Source organism: Melanostigma gelatinosum (assembly GCF_949748355.1).
Source record: "Melanostigma gelatinosum genome assembly, chromosome: 22".
NCBI lineage: Eukaryota > Metazoa > Chordata > Actinopteri > Perciformes > Zoarcidae > Melanostigma > Melanostigma gelatinosum.
The window spans coordinates 17,882,300-17,909,316 of NC_136655.1; the positions used below are offsets into that span (position 1 = coordinate 17,882,300).

Sequence of the window (27,017 nt, forward strand, 5' to 3'; positions counted from 1 at the left end):
CAGAACAGCCAAAAGCACGTTAACGTGACACTCGTCTTCAAGGATCAATTGTCTTCTAGTGACATGATGGTCTCAAATATATGCATGTAGTGATTGTGAGAGATTCCATCCATCCAGAGAAACACACACATTTTGCCACAAACTGATTTTCTTTGCCCGGGAGCCAACACAGCTCTGTGATTTGGAAGCATGGCGACACTATTTGATATTTGTGATCAATTTTGGAATCTTAAGGTTCTTAAAGACTACTTGGACCAGACCGAGCCTTGCAAGACGGAGAAGTCCTCAACGCGCACACACACACACACACACACAGAGCAACAAATTAGTCATCAGCGTTTGTTTTGCCGCTCTTTCGCTTACATTCACTGTGTTTTAAATCTGATGTCATACGGTAAAAAGGTTGTTACCTCAAAATGACATTGACAATACCTCAGTGTATTTTAGATTCAAGTAGAAGTTGTCTGTCCTTTTCAGATAAGAAGACGCAAAACTGGTTTTGGGTGGGTTAATATATATCTTGTTTTCCAACAGCCGGGATCAGCCGTTGGTTAGGAATTGCTCTGAGGCCGGTGTCTGCTGTCCAGAAGGAAAGAGGCAGGATCCGTCATAAACAAAGAAATGGCCAAACAATTTTTTTTTCACACTTGTAGTTTGTTGTAGGCTCCCCGGGCCTTTCCTGCCACATGTCTCTATGGCTATTCTGTACAGCAGAGTGTGTCCCCTCCCCTCCCGGGGAAGCTTGCTTAGTTATGTACATGTGGGGGACAGGAGCTGGACAGGAGGCGATAGTGCTTTTTGTTGTGTGATTGCAAGCTCTCCTTCGGGTCTCTCTCTTGCTCCCCCTCCTCCTCCTCCTCCTCCTCCTCCTCCTCCTCCTCTTCCTTGTTGTTGGCCTACGAGGGTCAGCGGACCTGGGGAGCGTAGCCCTCCTTCATCAGCCCCTCCTCGTAGTCGGTCTGGCACAGGATCATGTTGTTCTTCAGGAAAAACTTGTCTCCCACACAAAACCTGCGCAACACAAAGAGACAAAGCGTGGGGGGGGGGGTTACAATTTACATAAGCATCAAAGCAAGAATCTCATCATTAGCACGGAGCTGTAGGCTAGCAGGCATAGCCAGCTGCTAGCTTCCTGACTATTGTGCAAAATCTCTACTTAAGCGAGCATTACCTCGGTGCCAACACCCCCCCCCCCCCCCCCCCCCTTTCAGCTACAGCCGCATGCAGGCAAGGTTCTCCTCCAGGAAACAGTCAACTCAATTACAAGGGGGCGAAATGCAGGGTTTGTGGGGTGGGGGGGGGATTATCTCTGTTCCAAGCCGGGGTTCCTTTCCACCTGCAGCTCTTACAGAAACCCCTACCAACCTCAGCAGGCGCCGGTCCTGCTCCGGCCGGGGGGTCAGGGGTGGGGGGGTGGGGGGGTGTGTACAGTTACACTTGACCTTTCAGCGCAGTGCCAAGTGGAGATTATGTTGAACGCGTAAGAGCAGTAACTCTCCCTGTATTGTCCTGAGGGCTGCTTATCTCCCTCACTGTGCAGGTTAGACAAGGTCGGCAAGCAGCGGTGCCAGTGTTTACCGGGGGGTGGTGGAGCCGGGGTTGGGGGGGGCGGGGGGGGCGAGCCTCGCCCCCGTTTGACTTCCTTGGATGTTGAGACTGCAGAGTTCAGGGCTGGGAGCTGCACACACAGAGATGGAGGTACCTGATGAGCAGCATTTATTCAGGGCTGCAGGGCAGATCGGGAGCATGATTTGTTGCATCCATTCGGGACCAATTAGCAGGATTCAAATACACTGTAGGTGTTGGCACAAAGTACCAAAAAGTGTGAGTGAATGCCGTGTTTCTGGAAATGAATTCCAAATGCTCTGAGGAAGAGCTGACATGAATCATGTGAAGTTGCACACACTGACGCAGCGCCTTGAATTTAGTATTTCAGCGACATATGACATGAGCGTTACAGTGGGACTGTCACAGTAGGTACAGTAGGTCACTCCCAGCTGATTCCACAGCACTATAGCAAATGAATCAAGGGCCTTGTTGACTCCTCAGAAGCTTTGTACACAAAACTCCTTTAAACAACCTAAATGTCATGAAGTACTTTGAAAGCTGTGGCCACATACATAAGAGAGACATGCACTTGAAATGAATCGGTTTGATTCCTTATCGATACTACCTATCGATTAGATTCCTTATCGATACTACCTATCGATTAGATTCCTTATCGATACTACCTATCGATTAGATTCCTTATCGATACTACCTATCGATTAGATTCCTTATCGATACTACCTATCGATTAGATTCCTTATCGATACTACCTATCGATTCGATTCCTTATCGATATTACCTGTCGATTCAATTCCTCATCGATACTACCTATCGATTCCTTATTGATACTACTTATCGGTTTGATTCCTTATCGATACTACCTGTCAATTAGATTCCTCATCGATACTACCTATCGATTCTATTCCTTATCGATACTGCATATCGATTAGATTCCTTATCGATACTACCTATGGGTTTGATTCCTTATCGATACTACCTATCGATTAGATTCCTTATCGATACTACCTATCGATTTGATTCCTTATCGATACTACCTGTCGATTCAATTCCTCATCGATACTGCATATCGATTAGATTCCTTATCGATACTACCTCTGGGTTCGATTCCTTATCGATACTATTTATCGGTTTGATTCCTTATCGATACTACCTGTCGATTCAATTCCTCATCGATACTACCTATCGATTAGATTCCTTATCGATACTACCTATCGATTTGATTCCTTATCGATACTACCTGTCGATTCAATTCCTCATCGATACTACCTATCGATTAGATTCCTTATCGATACTACCTATCGATTAGATTCCTTATCGATACTACCTATCGATTCGATTCCTTATCGATATTACCTGTCGATTCAATTCCTCATAGATACTACCTATCGATTCCTTATTGATACTACTTATCGGTTTGATTCCTTATCGATACTACCTATCGGTTTGATTCCTTATCGATACTACCTGTCAATTAGATTCCTCATCGATACTACCTATCGATTCTATTCCTTATCGATACTGCATATCGATTAGATTCCTTATCGATACTACCTATGGGTTCGATTCCTTATCGATACTACCTATCGATTCGATTCCTTATCGATACTACCTATCGATTTGATTCCTTATCGATACTACCTGTCGATTCAATTCCTCATCGATACTACCTATCGATTCTATTCCTTATCGATACTGCATATCGATTAGATTCCTTATCGATACTACCTATGGGTTCGATTCCTTATCGATACTATTTATCGGTTTGATTCCTTATCGATACTACCTATCGGTTTGATTCCTTATCGATACTACCTGTCGATTCAATTCCTCATCGATACTACCTATCGATTCTATTCCTTATCGATACTGCATATCGATTAGATTCCTTATCGATACTACCTATGGGTTTGATTCCTTATCGATACTATTTATCGGTTTGATTCCTTATCGATACTACCTGTCGATTCAATTCCTCATCGATACTACCTATCGATTCCTTATTGATACTACTTATCGGTTTGATTCCTTATCGATACTACCTATCGGTTTGATTCCTTATCGATACCACCTGTCAATTAGATTCCTCATCGATACTACCTATCGATTCTATTCCTTATCGATACTGCATATCGATTAGATTCCTTATCGATACTACCTATGGGTTTGATTCCTTATCGATACTACCTATCGATTAGATTCCTTATCGATACTACCTATCGATTTGATTCCTTATCGATACTACCTGTCGATTCAATTCGTCATCGATACTGCATATCGATTAGATTCCTTATCGATACTACCTCTGGGTTCGATTCCTTATCGATACTATTTATCGGTTTGATTCCTTATCGATACTACCTGTCGATTCAATTCCTCATCGATACTACCTATCGATTAGATTCCTTATCGATACTACCTATCGATTTGATTCCTTATCGATACTACCTGTCGATTCAATTCCTCATCGATACTACCTATCGATTAGATTCCTTATCGATACTACCTATCGATTAGATTCCTTATCGATACTACCTATCGATTCGATTCCTTATCGATATTACCTGTCGATTCAATTCCTCATCGATACTACCTATCGATTCCTTATTGATACTACTTATCGGTTTGATTCCTTATCGATACTACCTATCGGTTTGATTCCTTATCGATACTACCTGTCAATTAGATTCCTCATCGATACTACCTATCGATTCTATTCCTTATCGATACTGCATATCGATTAGATTCCTTATCGATACTACCTATGGGTTCGATTCCTTATCGATACTACCTATCGATTCGATTCCTTATCGATACTACCTATCGATTTGATTCCTTATCGATACTACCTGTCGATTCAATTCCTCATCGATACTACCTATCGATTCTATTCCTTATCGATACTGCATATCGATTAGATTCCTTATCGATACTACCTATGGGTTCGATTCCTTATCGATACAATTTATCGGTTTGATTCCTTATCGATACTACCTATCGGTTTGATTCCTTATCGATACTACCTGTCGATTCAATTCCTCATCGATACTACCTATCGATTCTATTCCTTATCGATACTGCATATCGATTAGATTCCTTATCGATACTACCTATGGGTTCGATTCCTTATCGATACTATTTATCGGTTTGATTCCTTATCGATACTACCTGTCGATTCAATTCCTCATCGATACTACCTATCGATTCCTTATTGATACTACTTATCGGTTTGATTCCTTATCGATACTACCTATCGGTTTGATTCCTTATCGATACTACCTATCGATTCCTTATTGATACTACTTATCGGTTTGATTCCTTATCGATACTACCTATCGATTAGATTCCTTATTGATACTACTTATCGGTTTGATTCCTTATCGATACTACCTATCGATTCAATTCCTTATCGATACTACCTATCGATTAGATTCCTTATCGATACTACCTATCGATTCGATTCCTTATCGATACTACCTATCGATTAGATTCCTTATCGATACTACCTATCGATTCGATTCCTTATCGATATTACCTGTCGATTCAATTCCTCATCGATACTACCTATCGATTCCTTATTGATACTACTTATCGGTTTGATTCCTTATCGATACTACCTATCGATTTGATTCCTTATCGATACTACCTGTCGATTCTATTCCTTATCGATACTGCATATCGATTAGATTCCTTATCGATACTACCTATGGGTTCGATTCCTTATCGATACTACCTATCGATTAGATTCCTTATCGATACTACCTATCGATTTGATTCCTTATCGATACTACCTGTCGATTCAATTCCTCATCGATACTACCTATCGATTCTATTCCTTATCGATACTGCATATCGATTAGATTCCTTATCGATACTACCTATGGGTTCGATTCCTTATCGATACTATTTATCGGTTTGATTCCTTATCGATACTACCTATCGGTTTGATGAGTCATTGCTTGATTATTCTTGTATGTAAACAAATAGTCTATCTTGAGCAGCAATACAAGAAGTTCCAAAATCGTTCCAATACATTCTCACCTTAACAATAAGCTAAGTGGTTAGTGTTCATTATTCGCTCATTCTTATTAGCTGACTCCATAGTTATCGCTAATGTTACCTGCGAGGATGGATGGGTGCTTTAGTTTGACTAATTTAGAAGCAGTCCCCATTTAGAAGCTGCTTTCGAGGGGCATCCCTTATTTAAGATTGGATATCTTTTTCAGCAGAGAGGAAAGTTTATTCTGAAATACAATTCTTCTCTTACACATGCACAGTATTGTGGTTAATGCCGGGATGCTAGCACTCCTTTATTACCTAACTAAACACTAATATCCATTCATATGGTCTGTTTGACATCGTGATTAAGCCGAGGCAGAGGTGCGTTTCACGCTGTCATCCACTCTGATAAAAACGTCCTGTTAAAATGACACATTCCCTCCTCAGAATCTATTAGTGTCTGTCTTTTCTGAGGCCCAGCCCACTCTCACTTTAACTTGATCTCCCTTTATTTTTTTTATTCCACCCTCTCTCCACTCGCAGTGTCACTCTCCCTCTCTCTGTCATCCCCTTCCTTCTCCCCCTTTCTTGCAGCTCTTATCCCAGCCCTCCACTTATTTCACACGGCCAAATTGTTTCTGCTCTGTGAAATGTCAACAGCATATGTGACATCTGTGCACCAATTATGATGAGGACATTACACTGGGCCCAACACAGCCGTGTCTAATAAAGGACCTTGTGTTGCCCTAGTATTTCCACTTTCTTAAAAACAATTGCATCTTTTATACAGATCTCTATGCTGACATGTTGGTACGACTGGACTTTCAGTCAAACATGGATTTGTTTTATATGTTATATTCTATTGTGTTTTTATACAATACGAACTGCATCTGCTTATGAAACAGTGGAAGGGTTAACAATGGTGGTTTTGTTATCTGTTGGCTTTGAAGAGAATGTATAATCTCTGTTTGTATTCACATCTAACTCTGTGAATTATGGGTTTATTTCTGCCATACCAGAGTTGGTGATTGTTGAAACAGTGGAAAGACTAACCAAGTGTGTTTTGATGAGTTTTCATTTGTTTCTGTTGAGTTTGAAGTGAGTTTCGATGATCAGCGCATCAAAAGCACTGCCAATGGAGTCTTGTGGCTTTGAAAAGAGCATATTAATTGTATGTTTTGTACGTTAGTTTTGTACATTAATAAATTCTGTTGATTTTTTAATTATATATTCATGAAGGGGCGGGAATTAGCGTGTCCACCATGGTGTCATGTTTCCATCACTGCAGATCAGAGCTGAAGCTGATAAATACCTGTGAGTCATTTGTATTGGAATTGATTCTGATTGTCACCTTTCCCACTGATGACACCATCTAGACCAGGGGTCTTCAACGTTTTTCAGGCCAAGGACCCCCAAACTGATAGAGAGATGGAGCAGGGACCCTCGACTATATATATTGTATCCAATTGTGTTTTATATTAAACTGGGCCTAGTGCCGTGTATAAACATACCTCTTTATTGTGCATTCAACACTAAGCTATTCAAATAAGACACAGGTTCATATATTCATATTGTTATGTTAAACATGTGCAAGGTACAGTGAGTAGGGAGGCCGTGCCACTGACATTTATAAACATATTTTGTCAGCTGATACCAATGCCAATATCAACATTGTCTGTCAATTGCATGATAATCATCATACAAGCTATTCAAACCGATGTTTCTATTTTAAACGTAAATGTGGAAACTAAAAATAAGTGATGGCCTATTAGTGTCACTGCTATGCATACACATACCTGTTATCTTTCATACAATACTAAACTATTAAAATAATGGACACATTCATGTTTAGAGATTTTTTTTTTTTTTTTTTTTAATTGTCTAATCAACCAAAAATTTCGCGGACCCCCTGCAGTACCCTGTTGAAGACCAATGATCTAGATCTTAGTGGGTGTTAGTGGGGTTTTTGTCCACTGGGAAAAGGGCTTAATTAAACATCTGCATTGTCAACAACTGTAACATGTCTCAGCCCTACCTATGTAGGTCTGTACTCACTGTTTACATTGTGTTCATTAGAAACATGAATAGAGTTTTGCCCTTTAGACCCGTTTACACATGTTTGTAGGAACTAGTTCATCTGAAGCACTTGCCATGCTGCGCCAACATCTGAAATTGGTGTTCAATTAGGGTTGAGATGTGTCTACAGTAAAGACCACAGCATATGGTTTAATGCAATTTCAAGCTCATTCAGTGAGCCCCTGAACCCTGTGTGGAAGCATCAGGTTCAGGTTCTTCCCTTATCTTGGCCCCCATATGTGCTTATAACATGTCTAACTGTGTGAGCAGCTCATAGGAGCTATAGCTCAACCTTCATTAAGGTCCCCCTTAACACCACATCTGTTGGTATCTACACAGTTGGGCAATCATATCATGGTTTCTACCTTTACAGTCAGTCAGCTTCCCTTCCCCTCTCCCTGTACTGCCTTCACTTCCCTCCTTCCTCTACTTGGAGGTGACTGTGACTAATGAGTCTTTAGAGACCTCTTGTTGTAGGAGGAAGAGAAAAAATGGCTTCCACAGGCACACACGTAAAAGATGTTTTGCGATGCCTCGGAGGCCCGTGTTAACTAGAGTATTCACTTTCCACTCAAATGAAGAAACAGTGAGATTGTCAAAGAGAGAAAATAGTCTCAACTGCAGCAAATCTAATTACTGTTAGGATGCATACAGGTTCAGAAACACTTGGCCCTGTGACGCTGATTCTTAATTGTAACAGCATGTTGTAAATCTTCTTTGGCAGATTGCTGCTGGGCAATCAGACGGCAGCACAAGGACACACTGAAGATGAGGGAGTGTAATGTGACTATCATTTCAGGAGGAGACTGACGTGTTTTTGTCTGTATATAAATGTCTGTAACCGTAGTTACTGGGCTACATGTCTACTGCTGTTATATCTGAAACTGCTTTGCTTTCTTCCCTCATTCTGTCTCAGTCTATGAGACTCAGCGCTCGCAGATGTCTGGTTACTGTACCCCCACAAAATCAATTGCTCATCAAACAATGTGGCCACAAATGGAGGAAGCCATCATATTAACTGTGTTGCACCATCCAATTCAATATGACCCTGCCCTGTATGAAGTATAAAGACCACAAAAGACATGCGACACTGTCAGGAGACAGGAGTGGATGCTACAAATACTACCTATGATGTGTGTTAATTAACTTACTGTCTCGTTAGTGACTCTAACAAGTATTCCCTACAACGAGGAAGTAAATATCAAATACGTTCCCGATTAATATTTAAATATTCAATTCAAACAAATGTAACAAAATAACAGACCCTAGTTGTCAGATGTCGAAATAGAAAAATAGTGGAACGGATTGTTGTGACTTCTAGATTTAATCACAGTACGTCATAGCAACCCTTTTCCCTCATCTGGAGAATAAGTCTTTTTTTTCAGTACTTGACTTAAAAGGAGAAATATGCAGTTAGGATAATCACTGGCTAATGTATTTTTGCAAACAATTTATTCACTAAAAACATTTTGTCACTCATGAATGGCCGTAAAATAAAGATAAAATATAAAATGGATGAATAACAACGCTACCTTACCATAGCAGCAGAGGTGCAGACATTTCTTTTCATGGAGGTGAAAAGAACATTGAGAATCAAGTTTAAGTGACTACTAACAGAAATGAGTAATCCCTACATATAAGAAGTAAGCAGGACCCGGTGCTGACGAAGCGGTCTGGGAGGATTTTCACGAGCAGATAAGCCATTTTCAGGTTGCAGGTCTCTGAGCACCACATTGTGGGTCTAAAATACTTCCAGACTTTCGGGGATGGTGGGCGAGGTTTTTACTTGGAATTGTGGAGGATTACGCAGTGAAATTGTGTTCTCTAGTAGGCTGGCTGCACAGGCTCCCAGTTCTCAACACCAATCATACACAAAGTGACAACTGTGTCCCTTATTGGCTATTAGGCCCCTGTCTAACAGGCCTAACTCGTGACATACAAGGCACCAGTGGCTGAGTTTAGCTGTGCTGAACCCAATTGGTGTCAGTCTCTCCTTCCAGGGCTCCAGTATGGAGCATCCTCCCTTATCAGCAGTGACCTTCCCCTGCACTGTCACCCATCCTGCTCTCCTCCGCTCCCCTCTACTCTAACCTTCCTTCAGCCTCCCTAGACTGTGGCCTCCAGCTCATCAGGGGGAAAATGGGCCAGCACTCGCTAGATGATGAGGCTGGACGACAGCCCCATCGATTAGCTGTCCCCCAGGGCTGATCTGTGGCTAACTGCTTGCTGGATGGAGTCTCATATCTCTGTCCTTATTCCCAACACCCCCACCCTCGCCAACAGCCCCTTCTCCTTTCAGAACTAGCCCCCGTATCCCTTTGGCTCCGAGACCACTCCCTTCCTCCAGCTCAGGTAGGAAAAATAACAGGTCTGGCTGGTGGGAAGGTCACGACGGTAGATTTATGTCCAGTTTAACAGAGTAAGGCCACATTTGGTGCAGACATGAGCAATCAGAGCCAATGTAGGATCCTATATTTCCACTGATAGACCAGGGACAGGAGCTATTCACTCCCCTCGGCTTGATACCATTTCAAAGTCGTGCACGGACCGAAGAGAGGAGTGGGGGTTGGGGGTGGACTTGTGCTCTCTGGCAGATAAACAAGTAAGATAACTGGTGAGGCTTTTCCATTTATCTTATTCCCGAAGCAGGTTCAGCACTCAATGCTTCTTTCGTGGCAAGCAAGAGATTGCTGCCAATTTGATGGCAATGATGACAAAGAAGAAGAAAGCGGTTGCGGGTCATGATTGCCATGACTTGTCCACTCTAAGCCATCGGGCCGGTCTTTCTGTCTGGCACAAAGTGGCCTAAAACTTAAACAAGGCCCTTAATAGCTGAGCAATGCCCATTAGAGTCCTGCAGAGAGCCTGTGATGAAATCAGAATAATCACTGTGGGATAGAGTAGCGTGGATGTACCCACAAAGCAACTGACGGCATGAGTGAGTATGTTTGTGTGCGGTGGGGGGGGGTGGCTGTATGTTCACACTTAATTGTAGCGATCCAACCTTCAAACAGCAGCACAGACTGACCCGCAAGAGCGACGGGTAATTACACCGCGGGACCCCTGCTGACCTCGCGATCGCCTGCTCTGTTTATCAGATTTCACATTTTCTGATGATGTTCCGCGGAGAAATCTCTGGGCCATTTGTGAGATGGATTAGATTGCTTTATTGAAGGGCCCGTCAGGGGAAGGGGGGGTTCGATGGGGGGAGGGGGGCTTTCATGTTTGTTTGAGGCTGGGAAACGAGAGGGGACAGAGCGGGTGTAGATGAACAAGCCGGCAGATCGGTATGCCAGACAAAGACCAGAAGCCCATTTCCAGGCAACGAGACGCTGAGAAACTATTCAGGAAATCTTAAGTGAGACCTCCTGATAGATCTCAGGCTGGGAACATTTGTAAAAGGTCATTCTATTAATCTGGATATAAATGTTGAGAAACTCGCTCAGACGAGACTCATTTCGTGATGTTGCGTTCATCGCTGACAGCATTAAAGACACAGTTCCCCCCCAAATCAACAAGACATATGTTTACACTTGTAGCGCTATTCATCATTTTAGATTGTTTTGGTCTGAGATGAGAAAGTTTGAGATATCGGGTGTAGAGGTGTCTGCCAATATAATGGAAGTAGTTAGCACTGGGCTTCTGGTGCTCAAAGCACCCAAAAATATAAATATTCATCAGACAAGTTTTTAGTGAACATTTCTTTCTGCGCGGTGAAGCAGCTGGCCAGGCTGTTCTCATCCAGCGCTCGTAGCTATACCTACGAAAAAGAATGGGCTTAACTTTTGTAAGATATACCACCCGTTGTACGAGGATAAGTTGAGCTGGTAGGTGTAGTTAGATAGAAAGAAAATAGTTCCTACATGAAGCTGCTCACAACAAGGTCTGTGGATCATCTTGAGTAACATGCTCATGGTTTCTGTTGATTTCTCTCAAATAGATTTTTTGGTGCTTGGAGCACCACAAGCAGAGGGCCATCTACTTCCATTATAATGGAGAGGAGGCAGAAATCTCAAAAACTCCAACACCAAAGAGGAAAGATATGTCATTTGGATCTTGGGGTGAACTGTCACCTTAAACCTGCTCTGAATTCAAAATCTTCGAGACTAAATCTTGCAGTGGCATAAAACTCCAAAAGAGTTCCTCTCAGAACAACAGCCTGCTAGTAGGCTCATGTTTGCAGACAGAGGGTAAAAAAGACATTTCTGCATCAGAGCTTTATTTTGTAAGTTTACACTCCCATTGAAATATCTTGTCTCTAGGATGTGAACTCGCTTTAAATACATATTCCTGCGTTCCGGTGTTTCTCCCCCATTGTAGAGAAACAAACTGGAAAACAAAAAGTCAGAGCTGAGGAACAGCTTCAATTAAAGCTGGTGCCACGCCATAAATCTTGGCCGGGCCCCGGTGAAATTGTGATGGGCATCTGAACGGTGCTTGCGAGGCCACAGCGGACCATGTGAAACACACTGACGTCGATTTTATTCAACAGTTCATCAACTGGCCTAATGTAAAAAGAAAGATTTGCTGGTGCTTTAATGGGTTTTAATGTGGGGGCGCAGAGCTGGCCTGCCTCGGTCTGGCTGATGAAGATTAGCTGACTTCTTCCATTAGGAGAGGCTGTCTGGTGCAACCGGCTGAAGTGGCAAGACAATAACCGAGTGCTAATTGTGCGTAACAAGGTCCTTTGCCTTTAGCATGCGCAATGTGTCTGGGTCGTGTGTGTGTGTGTGTGGTTGCATTCGGGTGCTTGTGGGTGACTGTGGCTCAGTGGATCCCCGGCTCTGCTGGTCCACGTCGATGTGTCCTTGGGCAAGACACTTAACCCCAAATTGCTCCTGTAGGCTGTTCTTGCGGTGTGTGAATGTTAGTTAGTTGTGATGGGCGGGTGCACATTGCATGGGTTAGGGTAGCCCCTGTCATCAGTGTATGAATGAATGTTGTGTGAATGACGACATGTAGTGTTAAAGTTCTATGAGTGGTCAGACCATTTACCATTTATCCGTCTGCAATAAAGGCAAGTTTAGGAACAGAGGTGAGAGAAACAGGATGCCGGCCAACACGTAACCTTCCTGACGTTCTCCTGAGGTGTTCTGTTTGTGTTGTTGATGGTGTAACCTTCAAAAAACCTTTGATAACGTTTTGGTATGTTCATTAGCTTCAAGAAGATTTTCAGACAGAGTTCATTCAAAGAAACGTGGCAGCATGGATTCTTTGAGGCTCTCCTGTTCGGACAATGTTCCTGCAAGGTTCTCAGAACTATGCAAAGGAATTTAACATTCGTTGAGAAGACTTTCTGGGGCCCAGGGCATGCAGGGCTTTGGTACGTTTTTCAACAAAGAGTTTGTGAGATCTTGTAATGGCGGCTGAAAACCTCCTTCCGACAGCATTTAAGGGATTTGGGGTGTGTTCTTCCACTGTTCATGTGTACAACTACTAGCAACACATTTGTTTTCTCATCCTCCAACTCGTCAGATACCAACGACTTGGTCAGTGGCCCTACACTGCAAACTATTATGATCTAGGTACGGTACTACTCTAGAGTAGGTTTTGGGCGTGTCAGGGACAGCCTGTTCGTTTCCACACGTTACATGCATACATCTTTTCAAATACAGACTTCCCACAGAGGTTTACTTAGATTTACCTAGCAACGAAACTACTCCGTTAGATTCAGAAAAATATCATGGTTTGGGTTGAAATATGGATGTTGGTTTTGTAAAATTAGAATGTTTGTTCTATAACTAGCGTAACTTAAGTATGGAAGTTATGTAAAACAACTACGGTATACGCTGACTTGGTTTTACGTGGGACAAGGACAGCCTTCTCCTGAGTGAAAGTCCTGTGTTTGTTTGACCTATCCAACCTCCCCGTCCTACTACCCTGCTTGGACTTTCTTGCTCTTTTCACTGTGTCAGTTGTTCTAATTCAGACTCAAATCGGTCTACAAAGGAGTTAGTGGAAAGCAGACATTAAAGAGTGCCGCGGTGCATCGGTATCAGACGCCGAGGTGTGACCAGGCGTCGGTATTTGACGAAGCCTTGATTAACGGCTACTTCCATTTCAATGAGAGACTATCTGAAAGTGTGCTCCATCGTGCCCATTTAAACTATTATTCATAAAAAGACTACAGCCGTTCAGAATAGTATAAACACTGTTGCCTTAAGACACGGTTGACATACATACTGGTTAATTTGAAGGAGACACTGCATACCGCTGCAGAGACCGATGTCCAAATTGGCAATTGTGTTTTTTCAAACGGTCCATCAAACACTACACTGTCACTGACAATGTTTTTGCGTCACTGTGAAACTTCTGTTTCAATGTTTCTAATACTCCATCCATGTATGTAAAGGAGGGTGGACAAGAGCACTATTACAAATCAATCCACAACCAATAACTATGAACTCACATACCGAATAGTGTAGGCTTTACGGGGAGGGGACATATTTTAGGGCTGTTGTATTGGATTGTAATAAATTGAAACAATGTACATAATAAACCCATTGTACGGGTACCAGAGAGGTTCAGTCAGGGTGACACTAGCTTTTATTAAACAAGGCTTTTTCTATCACTGAGTTCAATGCTTCCAACCAGCTCCGTCTCCTCTGCTGCTGTATGTCCTAAAATCTCTGACCACATCCTGTCTACAGAACGCAGAAGGAGGCTTGGTCATGAAGACTGATGGGGAGCATATGTATGGACATGTAACTGCACTTGTTGCTCTAGGCGGACAGCGTACAGCAGTAGTGTAGGATTGTAATCACTGCGCCAGGTCCAGCAGGTGTCCTCGAGGCCCTGGTTGTGTCTTCTTGGCCACTGGTTAGAGTGATGAATCTACAATGTGGGATCTTTGTTTCAACTTTCAGCAGCACTAGAGATTCACCATGCTGCAGTCTCGCTTCCCTGACCGGCCATCTGCCTCGACGCAGGTACAAGAGAGGAGCAGGAGTGCGGTCCAATCACTCACCTCTGATTGCAGAGCTGGCACGCGAAGCAGTCCAGGTGGTAGACGTTCTCTTTGGCCCTCATGACCATCTCGAAGGCTGGGATTAGCTTGCTGCAGGCCGCGCAGTTCCCTGTAACGCCAAACAACCTGAGATAACACAAAAACACAAAGAAGACACACGATGTTAGTCATTCCCCCAAAATCTCAGTACACAACAGGAAGTCTGGGCGGTGACTTCATTCATTTTATTTTAATATTCGCCAAGGGGTTTCCAGTCCAGTTTGTTTGCCTGTTTGTCAGCAGGATCATGGAAAAACTACTGGCCATACTTTCATGAAACTTGGTTGAAGACTGCAGCACGGGCCAAGGAAAAACCCATTACATTACGAAGCAGTTCCAAATCATGGGGTTGGCCTTGGCGGAGGTCTGGCCTTCTAGTTTTACTTGTTATTTAGGTGTGGGTCTTATGGATCTTTTCCATAGCGTACAGGTTTCCCACTGACTGTTGATGGCATGATATAACATTTAATATCAAAGCTCACTGCTGTCATACGTGCTCTGATGAAAAGTCGTCAGGGGATTTGTCAGTCCATTAGTTTTAAATAAAAACAATAAAAAGTAGAAGGGCACTGGGAGAGAGCAGACCTCCACCAAGGCCATATGCCCTATCTCGCAATGATAAAGAAAGTGAAAAGTAATGTGTGTCGGAAAAATGAAATGGGTTCTCCTATGGTCCATGCTAAGCCCTTCCACCAACTTTCATGAAAATGGGGCCAGTAGTTTTTCCGTAATCCTGCAGACAAACCGACAACCAAAACCAAACCAAAAACACAAACTCTTTGGCGTAGGTAATGATCAAGACATGAGATTTCAGTTTAACTAAATGTTTTAGGAACACAACAGTTGAACTCCATTGTCCCAATGGACGAAACAAGTCCAAAATTTGTGCACTTGACTCCACCCAGCACTGTGTCGCACACTTCAGAACAGAATTACAAGAGGCCGACTGCTTGTGCTGCTTCTCGGTGCCTCTGAGAACCAGAGTGACAGCTGTCAAAGAGATTGTGGTAAACACACTAACATGAGCTGCTGAGACAGATAGGGTCTCTAAAATAGGTTGTACAGAGCCGGGCAACAGCAGCGCAGTAAAGAATAGCAGGGCAACAGCTTGTGCTGTAGAAATAGATGGGCCATGGCCAGCTCTACTGCCCAGGGAGGACCCTATTATTTCTCCTCCTACTCCGGGGACATTAATGTGAGTATTCATTACGGATTCAGGGCTGTTACTTCACAGCGACCTAGACCAAGGAAAAACAACTCTGATAACGAAATCATATAACAAAATAACCTATTAGGCTGACTTCTTCAGGCACTTTTAGCCGTCGTTGTTAAAATGATAAAACGGCATGCCACTCTCAGAGTCTGTAAGAGATCGCAATCTGATAAATGATCTCAGGGCTCGGGATATTCAGGGTTGTTTATTAACCTTCAGAAAGTATGTTTCCCCGAGGCAAAGGAAGCAGATAGATTGTGCCCTCATGAATATCTACAGAATTAAGAGCCACTGTCAACACACCTTGAGACAATGAAGGATATCTCTTGTAACATGGTAGGTGGGAGAAAACAAAGAGGGCCAATTGGATGGATTAGTGCTGACTTAATTAAAAGAATTATGCCTTTTCCTTTGAGCAATCTAAATTTAGATACATTTGTCGGATCTCTTGTCCTTTCTCTATTCTGCACAAATGTGCATTGCCGGAAGGCCTTCACATGAAATAGATATTTCATCTGTTTTTCTCCTTACAGAGTCGAGCAATTGATCTCAAAAAAACTTTATAAAAAAGAGGAAGAAATGATACATTTGTGCGAGATAATGAGCGTGTTTGAGCAAAACAGCAGCACTTTGCACGGCATCTTACAACTCAAAGAGTCACAATGCAGCCGCCTCTCACCATGCAGGGGCGAGTGTCCTTGTCTTCCAGTAATCCGAGTCATTTTCAGATAGCATGCACTCAAGGCTCTGTATTATAAATGATGGAAGGTATTCGTGTAAAAAATGATGTTTTAAGCTTTTTGCCTGCCAGCTTGAATCAAAACAGTCCTCTGTTTCACTGTCTGGCCTCACTCTGTTTTTTCAAATGTAAGGTGGCCTGCGCAGCTGAAAAGACTGTCACATTACTTTGCTCTGAGAAATTCTGGGTGAAGATCTTCTTATCTGTGAACAACCAGTGTTTGTGTGTTTCTGAGAAAGATAGGCTGGACAGACGGAGATAGACAGACAGACAGACCGATCGATCGGTACTGTGTACTGTGTAGCGCTTTTCTAGTCCGACCACTCAAAGTGCTTTAACACTACATGTATCATTCACCCATTCATACACTGATGAGGGCTACCATGCAAGGTGCCACCTGACCATCAGGACTCTAACTAATCATTCACACTCATTCACATGGATGGATGGATGGATGGATGGATGGATTCGCAAGAAACACAATGTGCGAAAAACTCAACTATAGTTTAGTTTTTGATCAGGACAATCTATGTCTGATTAAGTGAAAGTTAATGAAGTAAGCACATCAGTTCAAATGAATGTCTTCCAGGTAGTTGTATGAGGCAATGCTATTGCCTCCAGAGTGGACACCAACATTCAAGCTGAGGTTGTTGGACTCTGAAAAAATGAAATTCTATTCCTGAGGATATTTTTCAGCCTAGTATACACGCATTTGATTTTACTTACTAATGAAATGGAATCCATGTAAAATACCCATTCAATAAATCAAATCAAATACAAATAAAAAATATGTAAAAAATACAAAGACCCTCAGGGTTCCCAAACCGAACATCCAAACTTCTGGCTGCTTCTCATCCACTTTTTTTGCTGCATAATTCATCCCGTACCTTCCTGCGCTACTTTCACTACTACTGTAAATGATTAAACACCGCCTTATGGGAACAATACATACATTCATCACATACACTCAAATCTTCAATCTTTTTTAGTGTCGTCGACAAGCTGAGCTAAATAAGTGGAGCAGCTGATGAGGCTCTTCAGAGATTTGCCCAAACTGTATCTGTGGCAGCATGTAGTCAGCATGTAGCCAGCCGGCTCGCTGGGCTCTTGTGTGGCAAACACTCCTCAAACTGGCAGCGCACTGGAAGCCCCGGCTCACCCTTTGGGGAGGGAAGATGGATGGAGCGTACCTGCCACTCGTCTTTTGCTGCTCCGCCAGTTTGATGCCACAGACGCTAATGGCTCTCAAGGGAGGAGGCAAATTAAGCGTGGTTTGGTTGCAATGAATTCAAAGGCCCAGGCTCCAACACAATCAGAGGATGACGGTTTAGAGGCCTTGTGCCTGGGACTCAGTGCCTTCAGCGCTGGATTATAATATTATAGTTGGTAATAAATATATACATTTCTAATGCATCTCTGTCAGGCTTACAACAGCAGAGCTGTCTGCCATATCTAGAGGGCTTCTAACTGTGGGTCTGCTTAAAAAAAAGAAAGAAAACAGAATAACATATGTAGTAGGCTTGACATACACTTCATACCCATGGCTGAAAAGACAGCATAGATATTTAAAGAGCTGTAGGATACAACATGAAATTAAAATTCATGCTTTGCTCAAATCCGAATTTGAAAGAGAATCGAGGCAGTCGATGCCCAATACCTTGTTTCAGTCAAAAGGCATTGACTGTGCATTACAGCCCGGTACGGCTCAGTGGTACCTATTTGATGAGAGAAAAACAGACACCAATTAAATTATTCCACAAGGCTTTAGCCCAGTGGACCCCAAAACCCAATCTGAGTGTCCAGGCCCCCCCCCCCCCCCCGCCCATTGTGGAGAATGCGGGAGTGGTGTCATGCCAAAGCTTTTTCTGATCTTTGTCAAGCTGAATCCCAAATACAATGACCGCCCAATTACTGGGGTGTAGGAAGTAAAATGCATAATGCTGGAATACATACATGGAGGCACAGATACTGTACCAAAGCAAGCATGTCTGATGTCTTGGTGGGAACTGTTGAGTACCGAAGAAATAGTCCCAATCACTGTGTTGTGAATTAATCCGTAGGGAGCAACAATAGTCAGGTTTCTATCCAAATGTATCGCAACGTTTCATCGAATTTTGAGGAAATCTGCAAAAGAATATGCAAAACGAACACCTGTTTCCATCTGCTACCGCTTTGCAATTAAGCAGCAGGTGGTTCCAATTCTCAAGTCCGAAAGTCATTATCCCATCGCAGAAGAGGGGACACAACCAGATGACCAAATTAAAAGAGCGCCAATCAACCTCAAACGCTGAAAAACAATAGAGAGAACCCAATGCAGGAAAATTATTTGGAGAACTCAGTGAATTATGACATTTCTGTTTGTTTCATATATTAATGTCAGAAACGTTACATTAGATCCGCGTGGAGCGATCAGGATGTTTCAATCGGACCCAATGTATCCGTGTCCACTCGTATCACATGTATCGATAAAGCAAGTTTTTCAACTGAGCAAAGCGTAAAAAAAACCAGATTTTGTTTTAATTTTCGACATTTCCACACAAGTTGAAAATGTGCATAAAATAGGTGGATAGAAACACACTTACTGTTTCTGGAGATACATGTTGCTGCATGTAACATACATTTGATTCACCTCCCATCGACTGAGATCTTAAGAGACTGACTGGAACAAACAAAACCCAAACTAGACAAAAGAAAGAAAATATGTTTTGTGTGATTTGGGTGAACCAACCCTTTAAAACTACAGTAGTTGTAGAAGGCTGCTTACTGAACAAACTTTTGTCAAGATGATCAATCAGCTCCTCCATCATTCACCTGAAGGGCAATTTTTGGGGGTGGTTAATCCATTTTTAGAGCAGGGAGAGGGAGGGGGGGGGCACTGATAGCACGAGCCTCTCCAGTGGTTGTTTGAAATTCCGGAGGCGCCTTTCCTTTGCCCCCCCACACACACACACTCCCCCTCCCCCAGCCCCAACCTCTCCCATCCCTCCCACCACTACAATTGCTCCAGCCTCGGCATGCATTCATCAGCTGCCGGATTAGAATTTGTTTCCTCGCAAACCATTGATCATCGGCCTATTACTAGGCAAATGACAGTTAATTACCCACTACATTAACCACCGGGACCCGGGGACCGACTCCCTGTGCCATCAGTCAACATGATGAATGTGGCAAGTTCAGTAATGCACGGCCGTACCCTCGTCCGCCTGCCACGCGGAGAACAACCCCTGGATCTCACTTCCAGGAAACCAGGGAAAATCGATGGCAATCTGCATAATCACAGGCTCAGGGTTAATAACAGACAAATGATTCGTTGCATCTCAACATAGGCTTTTTAATGGGTATGTGCTTTGTCCAGTTGATGATCCACCCTGGCTGGAGCCACTCTGGTGTCTCACTTGAAATGTCCTCACAGTGAGAAGCTCGTGTTTTGTCCATAAAAAACATGGACAAGAGAGGCAAGTAATAGTTGACATGGTTTTCCCATCAATGCTTCATCTCAAGAAAATCTAGACATGAGCGGGAAAAGAAACAGAAAGGTAGGGCTGCAGAAATCTGAGGGGCTGATGTGAGCTGTGGCAGAGGGGGGAGACAATTAAGGGTGGCAGATATAATCAGACTTGTGCGTTTCTCCATTTTGTCTCCCCTCGCACGTGTGATTGTCAGTGATTAAACAACTCTGGGGGCAAAATGATTTCAATTACCACGGGCATGACCTGGGAATTGTCCCTGGGATAAGATTTTCCTCCTTGAGTGCCCCGACTTGCCTGGCTGCCGGCTCTATCAGTTCTCATCTGCACCTGGACTCTGATATCCTAATGATGAATTATGGCCTGCTTTCTGAGAGACTGCCGACCATACAGAGGAACATTCCCCTGAACTGTCAGCCTGAAGAGCAGCTGCAGAGTGCTACCTAATGAGCTCCTATAGAAAACTCCTCCAAAAGGGCAGAAAACACTCGCCATTCCATGCTTCTCTGAAACTGTTAGAAGAAAAAATAAACTGCTGGTGGCAGTCCTGTCCTCAGTTACTATCATCAAAATCAAACCCTACCCTCCCCTTAAGAGGTTCTGGCTTATCTCTAACCCTTAATCTACTCACACTAACCACATTGTTCCTGGGCAAAACTCACCAAAGATCCACTGTCCTTAAACAAGAAACAACTCTTTAAAAAACAACGACAAAAACATGCTTCAAACAAAGTAACCAGTAACAGGCTTTCAGCACAGTTGTTTGGCAGTGCAGTGTTTGGGTCCATTTTGAAGAGGGTGTAATGAAAGATCTGGAGCCCCGCAGGGTCCAGATGTGCAGTTTGATCGGCACTTCCCCACGCCAACCCACCTGCAATCCCAAGCTGGGTGCCAGGCGGTGGCACACCAACCCTGCAATTATCTGCACCAAACATGCACGGTCCCATGAGTCACTGCTCTTCACAGCTAATTTAGCTAATCTCAACTGGAGGGGGCGGTCCAGCAAATGATGTGTCCAGGCGACTGAACTGAAGCATTTTAGTACAAATGAAAATACCAGTGTTGTGTCCTGCATGGAGACAAAATGGTGGCCTTGATTGATCAAATTAACTTTGTGAATGCATTTTCAATCAAGAAAGAACCGGAACAAGGTTTTGGAAAATACTGAAAGAGAATAGAACCGGTGCAGCACTATGAAAGTTTAAGAACACGAGAATAAAAAGAAGACCTTATTCTTTATACAGCAGTCACCAAATTAGCCATGATGTGTTAGTTTGTCTCTGCACACTAATACTCTGACTTCCCTACTCTGCCTGACTGCTGCTCTCAACCACAAGTCCATTGTTTCCCGTTGAACACTGAAATCTGCCGATCCAAGTATGCACAACAACAGAAAATGCTTTTTTGGGGGACTATTTTAGCATTAATTAATTAGATTCATTACGTTAATCAAAGTGTTGGTACTCTAGTGAGTATTTCCAGCAGCCAGTTTCTCGTTCAAACGGATGAAACCCAACGTGTAATCTCTTCAAATGAATTTGAACGCAACCAAGTCACCTAATCCTAAACTCTGTGTAGAAGAGCCTAGTTTACTGTGTTAGGCAGACTGTGCCTTTAAGGAAGGCCTCGCACTGAGTTACAAGGCTCGGGACTATAGGGGTGTTCATATGGTCACCTGGCTATTATCTTTAAGGACCACTTTGTAGGATTTAGAAAAGTTTACGGAGATCTATTGGCCGAAGTGGAATAGATATTCGAAACTGTATTATTAAAACTATATAATATTGTCAATATTTTATAATCCCTTGAAACTAAGAATCCTTGTGTTTTGTAGGAGTCCTTAGCGTTTTTAACCTGGAGGCCTACGTGGTTCACCGACATTGCTTGTGTAACGTGAGCCGCAGAGTGCAAAACCGTATCAACGCCAGCTGCTGTCTGAAGTTCATTGCCCCTAAAGTAGTCAAGGCAAAGGCCCTGATACACTCCGTTACCATGGCTCTGCACTCAGCGGCTCACGTACCGCAGCCTTGGAAAATAATGAGTGAGCAGAGGGGATTTCGATTGGTTGCAATCTGCAACCACACCAGTAGATATCCCTGAGTCCTACATACCTAGTCCTTGAAGAATTGTGAACCTTTAAGGACTCAATTATAGTAACGTGCTACTAATTAGATGTTTACAGTGTGAGGTGTCAGCGAAGGTCAGTCTGTAGCAGTCTGCAGTTAGCCGTAAATGCTATTCAGAGCTATGAGCAACATTGACACGCTGCATGAGAAGATCAGCTTTTTCTCAAGTCTGAGCATATGGAGCATTTTTCTCCGTGACAAATGCTTTCAACAACACGCTGAATGCTACACTTTTCAGCGTGTTGTTGAAAGCATGTTACTGGCATGCTGTGGGGGGGGGGGGGGTACAGTTAGGACAATGTTTAGAAAAGTGTAGCATTCAGCGTGTTGTTGAAAGCATTTACAACACGCTGAATGCTACACTTTTCTAAACATTGTCCTAACTGTACCTCCCCACCCCCCCACCCCACAGCTTGCGAGTAATATGTGTGTTTTCATAGTCTGCTTTATCTCAGCCATTCGTTGTTATTCAGCCATGAACGGTAACGTTACATGATGTGGTGTGTTCAAGGACCCAAATGCAGACTCCGGACAGCAGTTATATTGCAAACCTCAAAAACACGCACACAAAAACACGCATTACGCTGTCCCCTTAATCTAGTACTATCCCAGACTTTTGGAAGCCCTTGGTGATGGTGGATTCTGTCACACTGTTCCGCGCTGTTAGGATCCACTGGCAGACTTGAGAAAAAGCTGATCTTCTCATGCAGCGTGTGTGTCTACATTGCTCATAGCTCTGAATAGCATTTACGGCTAACTGCAGACTGCTCCGAGCAACAAGTTATTGCTTCGTTGATTTTAGATTCTAATGAGAAGACACGCTGCTTCGTTTCACTTCATCTGTTTGGTAGACTTGAGAGACCTTAGTCTGTAAGTATGTCTGCATGAAAAGATCTACGAAGATATATTATATTCGCTAATGCTAATCGCGGTTAGCATTTCCCCATTGGCCGTAATGTTAAAATTAGCTTAGAAGCTAGCAAATCGGACATGTACGGTACCTACAGTTTCATGATGTGGTGTGTTGAAGGACCCAAATGCAGACGCAGGACAGCAGAGTTCTATTGCAAACCAAGATGATTTATTTCTCACTCAAACACGCACACAAAAAAACTCTTGGAACAAGTTTTGTAGAACTGTAAAAAAAAAAAAAAAAAAAAAGAAAAAAAAAAAAAGTGGAAAAAACGGTAATACCGTAAGTCAACTAGGAGGCGTCTCCATGTGCTCCGCACAGGTCCAAGCCGGGAAGTGGTTTCCGGTAATCCCTCTGATCCGAGACGGAAAGTGGCTGGATAGACACAGGATCGCTATTGATCGCTGTCGCTGTCGCCTTCGTCCTCCTGTGCACTAAAACCATCAAAGTCATCTTCTTCAGTGTCGGAATTGAACAGCCTCAGAATTGCTTCGTTCGTGCTTTCAGTCAATCTTTCGTCAGTGTCACTTTGCTCCCGAGGCAAATCCGCCCTTGCGCTGTCATCATCTCGCAGTAGTCCAGCCTTTCGGAAGCCGTTGGTGATCGTGGATTCTTTGACACTGCTCCACGCTGTTAGGATCCACTGGCAGACTTGAGAGAAAGTTGCTCTTCGCATGCGGCCAGTTTTTGTGAAGGATTTCTCTCCGTCAGTCATCCAAGCCTCCCACTGAACTCTGAGTGCCACCTTAAATGAACGGTTCACACTAATGTCAAGGGGCTGCAAATACTTTGTTGTGCCCCCAGGAATCACAGCTAGAATAGAGTTTGTCGTCTTGATGGCTGCTTTAACAGAATCCGTTATGTGGGCTCTCATGCTGTCCAAAACTAGCAATGCCGTTTTTCTGTGAAAAAATCCCCCTGTTCGCTTGGTGTAGCATTCCGTCAGCCATTCCTTCATTACGCTTTCTATCATCCACCCTTTCTTGTTCACTTTCACGGCGATTCCTTTCGGGAATTTTTCTTTCGGCATTGTCATCCGCTTAAAAATCACCATGGGTGGAAGCTTTTCTCCGGATGCTGTGCAGCCCAGAACACACGTGAAATGCGTTCTCTCATGGCAGTTGTTTTGAGCGTGATGGAAGACTCACCCTTTCTGTTAACAGTCCTAGTGAGAGGGAGGTCAAACGTCAAAGGTACTTCGTCCATATTTATGATGTCGTCTGGTCCAATGGAATTTTCAGTTATATGTCTTTGCGTGTATTCGCTGAAGTTTGTCATATTTTCCTTGAAGTCGGGAGGGAGTTTCTGACCAGCGGTCGTCCGTGTTCTAATCGACAGGCCCTTTCGTTGCATGAATCTGAAACACCAAGACGGTCCACCTCTGAAATCTCCAATGTTCTTTTCGGTGGTGAGGGCTTTAGCCTTCAGTCGGATTTACACGGTGGAAACACCTCGACCGTCTGCTCTCTGTGTGTTCACCCAATCCTCAAGAGTGTTTTCAAGATCAGGCCACCTGCTTTTCCTGCCTCTGAAGGCTTTTGTCGTCTTTTTGCAGCAGCTCAGTTCTTCGGCCTGGCGTCTCCAGCGTCTCACCATCGATTCATTGACGCCGAGCGAATGTGCAGAAGCTCTATTTCCTTCTTCGACAGCCAGGCGGATCGCTTTTAACTTAAAAGCAGCATCATACGCATTTCTTCGTGTACCGGTTTTCTCCATGGCGAGCGAGGCGAGATGTGTGGAATGAATGAAACTCACAGTGGCTGGATACGCTTTTATCCGTCCGGGGTCAAATCACGAGCATGCATTCATCCGCCGTGTGCGATCGGCTCCGCCCAGTGCGAATACAGGTGTGTTATGTATTCATCCGCCATATGCTCCGTGGTGAGACGGCGCCATACAGCGATCATAGTTCGTCAATTGTTGGCCACAATTGTGGCAAATCTTCTAGATATCTTCCAGATATGATCTTATGATATGATCACCGGAAATAGTCCAGACATATTAAAATAAAAGTCTGAAAAAAAGTCTGCGCAACATCATCATACCAGCCATTGTAAACACAATTATACATGAACTAAGATCATACAAAACATTTATTTCTCTCACTCAACAACACGCACACAAAAACACTCGATCAAGTTTTGTAGAACAAGTTTTGTAGAACTGGAAAAAAAAAGAAACTGGAAAAAACGAGTCTGCATTTGGGTCCTTGAACACACCACATCATGAACCGGGGCAAATCCGCCCCTGAGCTTGCGTTGTCGTCCTCATTACGCTGTCCCCTTAATCTCGTACTATCCCAGACTTTCAGAACCCGTTGGTGAAGGTGGATTCTGTCACACTATTCCGAGCTGTTAGGATCCACTGGCAGACTTGAGAAAAAGCTGATCTTCTCTGCTCATAGCTCTGAATAGCATTTACGGCTAACTGGCTTGCTGCTGTTAGACCGGAACCGGAAGTTACGGCTGTTGTTGTGGCGGAGAAAAGCTACGGAAAAATCCGTATATAAAGCGCACCGGACTATAAGCCGACGCCTCAAAGCGTGGGGTAAAAAGTAGCGGCTTATAGTCCGAAAAGTACGGTAAGCGCTGGAAGGAAACGAGACCCTCCTTCAGACTCAATGGCTTGTGATTACCGGTGCCCAGTTTGACACCTTCAGCATTTTCAGATTACATGTGAAAAGCCCAATTTAATTACAGGAACTTCAGAACTCACGCATTTGCAAGCTCGGGCATTATTGCTGAGGTAATTGCTAGACGTGTGAAGTGTTGGGAGGTTAATGGCAGCCAAGCTTTCCAAATCACAGCATAACAATTATCGGGTGCTTTCAGAGCTTTAACATCTATGTGCCATTTCATTAAACAAGGTACACACACACAGATTTATTTGTATATTATCTGATATTCAAACCTTTAAGGGACAGAAAAAAATAGGACAAATGATTGAGAATTTAGAAACAAACAAATGGAAGAACACACCAAAGAAACCCATCAAGCAACTTCCTGTTTTGGGTTCGTAGCTTGTGATGGTCCAATCCAGTTGTCTGGTTCACAGTGGATCAATTATTATTTATCTCAAAAGTGTCTTTGACAGAAAAGGAATGCATGTGCAGCTGAACAACCAGAGCTGAAGCATGTTAACGCACCTCCAACTCAGCATCTGGAGGATGCAGGCAAGACATAGCAGGTGAAATCTCTGTGATTGACACATTGTTGAGGAATATTATAAATATTCCCACCACTGCCTCCAATTCAACAACAAGCTGTCAGCAGCCATGTCTCTTTCTTAGTTATTGCATGTCCTTATTATTCTATCTGCTACCCATCAGAGGAAAAATCAGAACAATCTGCCATCAATAAAGGTCAACACTTTCCTCCGACAGTCATCTTAGATAAATACTGTTGCTTATTCTGTCCTTCAAGATAATTGGTGGAAAATACAATACATCCTTTTCTTAAGAAAGCTACCAGTTCACCATTATGTAATTCATTACCACAGTTTTTACTAAGTATTAAGCGCCACTTACTTATAGGACTTTAACATCGTGAAGGATTTCAGATGGCAACTGGAATGATTTTTTGTAGAATATGACTAAAATCATATTTCCTGCATTTATATACAATTATATCAACCTAAACATGATCGTGATGAAATTGGTCACGATGCTTTTCACGGCAGTAGGCCTGCAAAATAACGACTGTTATTGTTGTTGTTTATCTCACATTTGTTATTGTTTATTCCTCTGCAAATTGTTTAGTGTAGTCTTATTACAGTGTAATAAGCTCATCAAAAGTTGACATCCTTAAATAGCTTTCACGGTCAGACAATATGAAACCCCCCCAACCCATTCCTATACAGTGGGAGAACACCGATACCTGCATCAGTGAGGGTGTTTGGCATTAACCAATCAGA

General features: G+C 43.2%; 1 protein-coding gene across 1 annotated transcript in view; it reads right to left on the minus strand.

Annotated features, from left to right (window-relative positions):
* Positions 1-905: 905 nt before the first annotated feature.
* lmo3 (LIM domain only 3) overlaps positions 906-27,017 on the minus strand; it is a gene marked incomplete at its 3' end in the record, with an annotated part of 55,883 nt that continues 29,771 nt past the window's right edge. The window contains exons 3-4 of the mRNA XM_079294602.1: positions 14,609-14,734; positions 906-1,011 (exon numbers count right to left, since the gene is read on the minus strand). Coding sequence (XP_079150728.1) covers positions 906-1,011; positions 14,609-14,734 — 232 coding nt within the window. The remainder of the gene's footprint in view (positions 1,012-14,608; positions 14,735-27,017) is intronic.